Here is a 9430-nt window from a genome sequence, read left to right on the forward strand (position 1 = left end):
TGACAGTAGAAATTAAAGGGGGGGACACAATAGATCAACAACTGGTCGCAGTGCATGGGGAAACCCACCCCCTCCAATAATAATAATAATAATAATAATAATAGCATATTTGATTGCGGCACTGTACTACAAGATGGAAGATTGTGAGTTTGATTCCTGATGTTGTTGGATGTTTCAGTTGACCTAATTCTTCCAGCCACACTGTGGCCCTGGGGTTGACTCAGCCTCAGGAACACTTACTGAGCAGAGCACAGGGTAGCATAGTGGGTTGAGGCACTATGTCACAAGCCTGAAGGTTGTGATTTCAATTCCTGATTAGTTCACGTGGTTTTTCAATTGACCTAATCCTTCCAGCTGCACTATAGTCCTGGGGTTGACTCAGCTTCTAAGAGAAATGAGTACCAGGAATCTTCCTGTGGGTAAAGGGCAGTCGGTGCATAAGACTTACAGCCTCACCCCCATCTGTAAACCGATTGTCTAGAAAATGTGGAAGCACAACCCTGGGGTTGAGGCACTATGTCACAAGCCTGAAGGTTGTGATTTCAATTCCTGATTAGTTCACGTGGTTTTTCAATTGACCTAATCCTTCCAGCTGCACTATAGTCCTGGGGTTGACTCAGCTTCTAAGAGAAATGAGTACCAGGAATCTTCCTGTGGGTAAAGGGCAGTCGGTGCATAAGACTTACAGCCTCACCCCCATCTGTGAACTGATTGTCTAGAAAATGTGGAAGCACAACCCTATGGGCCTCCACAGCCTGTTACAGGGATAGCTTTACCTTTTTACCTTACCACTATACAAAATAAATGAAGTCATTAGTTTCTTTACATACATGGTTACTTTAAACAGAAGTAGACACAGCATTGTGTCTTGCTGTCTTTTGTTTTTCCAAAATAGGGAATATAGGCTAAAAAAACGCTGAAAATCCCACCATGGCTTTGTTTGCTGTACACACTAGTAGTGTCAGCAATCATGCAGGGAAATAGTCCCCACTTGGAGCACTATGGAAAGGACCTGTAAAATTGTAGGTGACAATGAACCTGACAATGAGCTCAGATTTGCTTGTTATCTGTGGCTCCATTGCAGTTTGAGAAAGTTCCACTGCATCTTGAAATTTTGTGCTTCATTTATAAACACTACTTCTGTCTGAGATTTGAGGTTCTCATGGCAGTGACTGTAAAGAGTTACTACCTGCTCTTGAACCTTGAAGCTGGAAACAGCACTTTCCTCTGAAACATTAGTAAACTTTCACCAAGATAGTACTTTTCATCCCCCTTATACCATATGAATAGTAAACCCATGGAACAACTTGTTAATACAGCAGTGCTGTGGACCATAAATCACTGTGCACTTGCAGTAAATTTTAAAATTCAGGATAGTTCTAATTTATTGTCAGGTTTTCTGTGGCCTATGAACTGAAACCCCCACAATAATTTAGAATTACTCTGTACGTCTTACTGTTTATACATTATGGTCACATTTTATGCAAGGATGTGTACCTGAAGACCTTGAATAATTCAAAGCAAGTTTGGAAACACATATGTAATTCTTGCTGCATTTTTTCTGATTCACATTATTCCAAAATTAGGACATAAATTGAGACTTTATTAATATTTTTTATATTGCACTAGTTCAAATTCATGTAAAATGCGACCACACTGTACAAGCTACAGAAAATACCGGAAATGACCTCCATGTGCTTCCAGACATATGTGCATGTAATACCTTCCTTGAAGAGACACACCATGATGAAACTGATTACCATTTTCTTTTTTATTTTAGGATATGGCTCCTCGAATTACAAAACAGACAAAAATTATTTTAAAAGATGACGAGAGGGAAACACCTATTCAAAGTGATCCTATCTCTCCTCGTCTCACATTGGAGATGGATCCAGTCTCATTTACTGTGAGTATTAAGTTAATTTTCATCCTTAACCTCATGGGTATTTAAATGGTCCAAGGGTGGAGCTGGCCAGCATTTAATTGTCCTTATGATTAATTTTAGGCATGTTACTAAAAGTGCTGTAACTAATACAACCTTTATGGTCAGCGAAATAAATTAACTTTGTTCTTATGAACAGAGACTATTGTGTTAACATAGTGTAGTGTTTGAAAATAATTAGACAGAAAAATTATGCTTTTATGCTTACTGTAAAAAGAAATAAGAGACCCACTAATTCTCAAAGTGGTTTTGCATTATAAAATAATTTCTGGCCATAATATGCCACCTGCCTGCTATATCTAATTGCGGTTCCTTTAGATATATTCAACTATGTTGACCGAACAGATCATCTGACAGAAAATTTTTCCTTCATTATACAGCCAAAAATAGGCAAAGCAGATCATGCATAGCTTGTGCACGATTCTATCCATTTGACCTTTAGTGAAAAATTTTACATACAAATGGAAAACATGCTGAAATTCTACAGTAGTTGTAGAGGGTCTAGCAAGTTAGCATAAGGGAGCATGGAAAGAAGTATGCTTTTCTAGAACCATAAATGACAGTGGAAGGAGATTCCAAAATGCTACCATGTGGATATATAGGCTTTCAATTTTTATAGAATGCATTAGGCTAATCATAACTACCTGTAGATCATAACATGACAGTATTGCATTTTAGTGGTAAGGGTAAAGGTGAGGTAAATTTGTTCTTGTGCCTCATGAATTAAGCACCATGCCTTGAAGACGTATGGGAAAATGAAGTTATAGCTCCACCACTCTTGACCTTGGCACTCGCTGGAGATGAATGAACAGTTTCATGCTCCTGCGACTTTACCATGGGGAAACAGCCCTCCCCCACCCTCCTTCGATAGGAGCCTGGAGGTGGGGGGCAGAGCCAGTCTGAACACTATGGAGAAGAGAAAAATGGATACAGGCATATAATAAAAAAATAAGTAAATTTATGTAATATAGGGGGTACATGGTAGCAGAGTTGGTTGAGGCACTATGCTACAAGCTGGAATGTCACAGGTTCAATTCCTGATGAGGTCATTGGATTTTTCAATGCCCTAATCCTAGCTGCACTGTGGCCATGGGGTCAACTCAACCTCTAACAGAAATGAATACAAGGAATCTTCCTGGGGGTAAAGGGTGGCCAGTGCATGAGACTGAGAACTTCACCGCCATCTGTGAGCCGATTTTCTAGAAAATGTGGAAGCCTCAATGATTCACTTGGGCCTCCATGGCTTGTTAAGGGTGTAGCTTTACCTTTTCCATAATATTGTGACATGTTGTGCTATGGAGGACACCCGCTCCCTCCCCAGCGGTGACGTGGCGGCATTGGAGTGATGTTGTTACTACGGTAACAGGCAAGTCGACACTGCTTCCCCTACCCCGCCAGCGGTGATGTAACACTTTGGGAGTGTTGCCGTTGCTATGGTAATAGGCCAGTCAACACCAAGGGATGCCGCTGTTGCTGCGTAGCAGTAAACAACTCCCTACAGCGTTGCTAGGCTATCGGCAAACACGGTGTCAGATAACAGTGGTGCCTATTACGTAACTGTTTTCTGTGTTGTCCATAACAGGGCTAAATAAGGAGAAGCGAAGACTATTCACAGCCAGTTACAAGTTAGCCAGCAGTGAGTCAGTTAGTTATGAGTTAGCCAGGGAGTCAGTTAACCAGTCAATAACTGTCCATCTTTCATCGGAGTATTTGTGATACTGCCAATGGCAGTAATTGTCAGATTGTAAATTGTGTGATTGTAAGAGCGAGTGGAATAAATTCGCTATATCAAATAAGGTGTGAAGTTATTTGTCGCGTTATACACCCAACACGTGATAATATAATAATTTCAGCAGTTTTAAAAATTCATTGCTAGGTGATATTGTATAAGCTCAGTGATATTTAAATAGCATATTGTAATGTTTATGTCACATATTTGATGTTTCAGACCTCATGATGGTAAGTGAAATATTTTAGACCACAAAATAAATAATATAGTGATATTATTTGATTAAAAAATGTGTTAATTCTATCTGCAGTATATAAATAAATTAAATAAATAGGGTTTAAGGATGTGGACTAGAATCCTGTGGCTTAAGATAGAGTCCAGTTGATAGTTCTTTCAACATAATAATAAACCTTCAGTGTCCATAAAAGGGTGGGAATTTTTTGACTATCTAAGTACCTATTAGCTACTCAGGAAGTATTTTGCCCCCCCCCCATGTCATTTAGGTAACATGGTAGGTAGGAATTATATGTAGAAAGGCTTACAACCTTACTGCCATCTTTGAGCCAATTGTGTAGATAATGCGGTTCCCTCAACATCTCACAACCCTATGGGCCTTCACGGCCTGGTACAGGGATAGCTTTACTTTTTACTTTTACTTTTAATAGGCAGTGTCATTGTATGACCAGATGTCCTAAAAAGGCTGTTAGTTTGATGAGGAAAAGCTGTAGAGAGTCCAACCAGTGGCACCTTGTATATTAACATTGTAGGAAGTGAGCATTTTACAATATTCAGGAAAACCACCATGTACGATTTATTTTTGGAGCAGTGGATTTGAATGTTGAACTGAGAACAGTTTTAAATAGAAGTAGTTTAACACTGAGATTATTATGGTTTCACTGAAATCAAATTCTAAATGAGTGAAAACCTTAAATTGAGGAACATTAAGTGAGAGTTCCATTGTATTAGCCATTAAAGTGCCAAAATATTAATGAAACATGAAACAGTTTTAATCATATCATTCATAGTCAGAAAACATCTACAGTGGTGAATATGAATATTGCTGTCTTTTAGGCTGTGATGCTGTGGAAGGGAAATACGAGGGTCGTACTGAAAGTCATGAGCAACAATTTTTTTTGGAAAGTAACATGCTTTATTATTGACCAACCAAATACGCCACCTCAGTCTACAGACTGTTCTTTATTTTTCCACATAATCGCCACTTCTTTGTACACATTTCCCCCAGCACTCCGGGAGTTTGAAAATTCCTCTTCTGTAAAATTCAGTTCCAGCCATCCAAGGACACTGATGCACTGCTTTGTGAATTGCCTCCCTTGTCTCAAAACGTCCACGCAGCTGATACTTCACAAATCTGAAAAGATGGTAGTCGGAGGGTGCCAGATCAGGGCTATAGGAGGGATGTGGAAGAACTTCCTACCCCATCTTTGCAATTGCTTCCAATGTGAGGCGAGTGGCATGGGGGCAAGCATTGTCATGCAGAATGATGATGTTTGGTCCCGGATGTTTATCGCACAATGTATGACGGAGCTTGTGCAGCATCTGGACATAACAAATAGCATTGATGGTTTGCCCACGTTCCAGGAATTTGGCTGGAATAAACCCCTCTGCATCCCAGAACACTGTGCCCATCACCTTCGCAGCTGATGGCACTGTCTTTGCCTTCTTTTTTGACGGAGAATGCAAATTGTGCCATTCCATACTCTGCCGTTTCATTTCAGGCTCGAAATGGTGAAACCAGCTTTCGTCATCTGTCACAATACAGAGCAAAAAGTCATCGCTTTCATGTTGATATCTCTGCAGCAGTTCTGAGGTGATGGCTTTTCGCTGAACTTTGTGGTCTTCGGTCAATAACCGTGGGACCCAACGAGCATAAACTTTCCTATAGCCCAAGCTTTTAATCATCTCCTGTACTGCACTGTGCCCTATTCCAAGTTTTTGGGCTATTATGTCCACAGTCACATGCCTGTCATCTTCAATGATCTCATCCACTCTTTCCTTGCGTTCAGTTGAGGCTGTTCAAGGACGACCGCTCCGAGGCTCATTTTCAATGCTGGTGTTCCCATCTTTAAAAAATGTCTCACCCATCTTTGAACACTGCTCGCACCCATGCACACACCTCCGTAAGAACACTGAAGTCTCTTGTGAATTTCTGCATCAGGAATTTCCTCTTTTACAAGAAATTTGATGACAGCACGCTGGTGAAACAACATATCATTGTTGGCCATTTTGTTAGGAGTGACACTGGTCATGTGATGCAAGCTATTGACGTCACAAGACACTCAAGGTTAACACGAGCTGGTTCCACCTACCCCCGTACTCTCTTTCGTCTGCTGTTCCCAGGTTGCATGCAAAAAAATGTTGCTCATGACTTTCAGTACGACCTACATAGGTTTTGAGCAACCGAATGGAAGACATTGGCCCCTAATAGGGCAGGGCCTGTCCCTCCAACAAATATTCCCATTATTGTCATGTTCCACAAGTACCTGAACTTAACCCTGGTGTTACAGAAAACAGTTATCATTGTTTGTAGTCTCATGCATCTGAGTTTAAAAGATTAAACTTACCAGTAAAAATAAGATCCTGTTATATATGCCTATGTTTTAGTCACCAGACCTTGGAACCTGGGAAGATAGCCCTGGGTGGGAAGATCAAGCTCAAGAAGACTGGGACTCTGATACAATTCTGAAGGAAAAACGCCGTTTGGAGAGGCAGCGGAGACTAATGGAGCAACAGCAGAAACGTCAAGAACGAGAACAGCTGAAGATGGCTCAACCTATCGCTTTGGGAGCGAGGTTAAGTTGACAGTAATTCAGTGCACCGAAGTTGGCCTCATATAATAAGATGGGTTAATGTGACTGTAAATATGTATAGAATACAGTCTGAACACTTGAGTTTTCTGTAGGCCTGTGGTAATTGCCATGTGACAATACTTTCTGACGTTCCGTTTCAATGCTGACAAATGACAGCTCACTGCCTTGAATAAAGCTTGGCCTGGGGAAAACAATATGTACTCACACAACTAGGTGAAAAAAGAAATACTGGCTTAACTTATTCAATTTTGGCTGCCATCACCTTCAAAATAGTCTCCTTGGGAATGTATACAGCAATGCCATAATTTTTTCCTAGCTTCATAAGCACCATGGAAGTTATTTTCCTTAATGCTGTCAAGTACCACTTGTGATTCCCCTTGGATATTAGACACTGTTTCAAAATGTCATCCTTTCGCTTTCATTTTCAATTTGGGAAACAAAGTCCAGCAAGTAGGGAGGATGGGGAACAATAATCATGTTGTTGGTCACAAACTGGTTTTCAGGGATATCTGGACAGGTGCATCATGTCGGGGAACAGACTTCATGGCAATGTGGCGCATGTTCAGATTTTCTGTTAACATCTGGCAAACTCCATAACTGAATGCAACGGTATATGCGAGATCAAGGATTGTTCAGCAACTGTCTTCATGAACGAGTTCTCGAACTCTTTCGCATTTTCTGTCATTTTGCTGGTGCTTGGTCGCCCTGAACATTCATCTTCAGCTGACACTCAACTGGCCTTGAAACCTGAATGCCATTCAAAAACTGCTGTCTGGCTTAAAGAACATTTTCTTTCATCCAAGCAGTTACAAATATAACAGTGCGGGAACTTTCTGATAGCACCACAAGATGATGGAAAGCAAACAAATTTGATTACATCAGGCAAATCTGAAGAATGATCCTCGAAAAGGTCAGATCTGCCATAACCATACTTGTCGAAATAAAGTCACCACCTGTTGAAATGAAAAGTTGTATTGTGTCATCAATTTACCATGGCTTTCCAAGTCAAGTATCAAACTGTTTATTTGTTTGTGGGACTACATCAGACTTCCACCAAGGTCATCTGACTGAAAGTTGTGAGTCTGTACATCCACTTTAACTGCAGCATAAGGTATTGTGGATGGATATCTCAGAAAGCATCTGGAATTAGAAATTTTACAGCTTCTCATATTAACCTCAGTTATCTTGTGCGCACGTGTGTGTATCTTCAAGTATTTCTACCTTAATTATACCAGAGTTATCACATTTCATAAGGCAGACTTATTCATGTGGTCATGGTATGCATTATGCATACCTGCAGCCAAATGATAGCTCACATCATTAGCTTCCCACTATGGAGACCTGGCTTCTGTCCCAGGTCAGAACATGTGGGATTTGTGGTGGATAAATTGGCACTGGTACACTTTCTGTCGAGCCAGATCTCATTCCACCTGCTGAACCACATTCATTAACCATCCCATCATGTAACACTTTATGGTCTCAATACTGGTGTCATTAAATAACCAGCAAAGTAGCAGCAAAAGTTTTCATACTGTTGGGATCTGAAATGTAGATTCTGGAAAGTATGGACAGGAAGAGATTAGGTTACACAGCAGATGCGATTTCTCAATCCAGTTGCAGGATATATTTTGAGAGACCATATGCACAATCAAACATTTTAAGTCCATTCAGGCTTCATGTTATGTTATTGACAGGGAATGGACTATCAGTGGACTCCCAGTTTGCTTGAATATTCACATTGGACTGGTATCAGACCATCATGATCAGCTGTATTTGATGATGCCTGCAGGACTTCCTATGACTGACAGGCATTCACACATTTAAATGTTCCTGCAAACTTTTCCACTCGGTGTCTGTCCTAGGCAGTCCATTTCAGTGATGAATGATGAGAATCAACTTGTTAAAGTATATTTTAGAATAGTTGGTCCACTGATTGTCCATTCAGTTTTGGCATTATGTATAACATTAATAGACCTTTAAAATGCAACTTATTCTGGTTAGTAGTAGAGGATACTGAGAAATGTAAAGGCATCGGAGGGCCTATGTTGAAAGGAAGAAGGATAATGGACGGCCTAAAAGAGCAATACAGTACAGATCCTGGGGAAGGTGTATGGTTGAGTACTTAGACTTGAAAGAGGCCCTAGCAATTTAAACCTTGGCAGTACAGGAGGAGGGGAATGAGAGGAAATAAAATATTGGGCTGAAATGTATAAACATGTATAAATCTTACACATTTGAGGATTTTAAAGGTTTTAGTTTCAACACAACTACAATAAACTGAATACATAATTAAAGCAAAGAATATTTTGATAATGTTGCATAAATCTTTTCTGTACTTTCATAATTCTTTTATTGGCAAAGGTGATACAGCTCCACCATTTTTGATCTTGACTCTAGATGAAGGTGAGTGGTCAGTTTTATGCCGCAGCCACTTTACCCCTGTGGAAATCACCCTCAAAACCTATTGGATAGGACACTGAATGGGCCCCAGAGCTGGTCTGAATGCTGTATGGAAGAGAAAAACCTCTTTCCCCTGCCCAGAATCCAATCCCAGCTATCCAGCCTGTAGACCATCACCGCACAAACTGAACTATCTGCCAGTCTACTGATAATGTGTCATTTATTTCTTAGTATATGGTAGCTGCATTGTAACAGTATAGTTTTATTTGGTTTAATTTTGGAGCATCTATTCACAGATGTGTGAACACTAATAATAATACTGGTCAATCCACCACTTATTACTTTAACCCTTTGACGTGGTCATTTAAATTCCGCGGCCGCGGCTCCTGCGGTAATATATTCAGCCGGCCATTTAAATTTTGCTCGAAAATTATTTATTCATCATTGTTCTTAAATTCTATGAGATAGGAACATGAAACTTTCACTAAAATGATCTTAAATGGTGGTTTTATAACCTTACCTTATAATATG

The 9430-nt window shown here is 40.1% G+C and overlaps 1 protein-coding gene across 4 annotated transcripts in view; it reads left to right on the forward strand.

The window, feature by feature from the left end:
- The window catches only part of LOC111869751 (receptor-binding cancer antigen expressed on SiSo cells), a 25810-nt gene that overhangs the window by 7399 nt on the left and 8981 nt on the right, over positions 1 to 9430 (forward strand). For 3 of the 4 annotated variants that reach the window (XM_023861502.2, XM_023861493.2, XM_023861511.2), the window contains exons 4-5: positions 1781 to 1906; positions 6294 to 6481. In XM_023861502.2, the coding sequence (XP_023717270.1) occupies positions 1781 to 1906; positions 6294 to 6481 (314 nt within the window). Of the gene's footprint in view, positions 1 to 1780; positions 1907 to 6293; positions 7474 to 9430 lie in introns of those variants that run through there. The other variant, XM_023861521.2, reaches the window with a different exon arrangement.

This window comes from Cryptotermes secundus, unplaced genomic scaffold (genome assembly GCF_002891405.2).
Source record: "Cryptotermes secundus unplaced genomic scaffold, Csec_1.0 scaffold950, whole genome shotgun sequence".
Taxonomy (NCBI): domain Eukaryota; kingdom Metazoa; phylum Arthropoda; class Insecta; order Blattodea; family Kalotermitidae; genus Cryptotermes; species Cryptotermes secundus.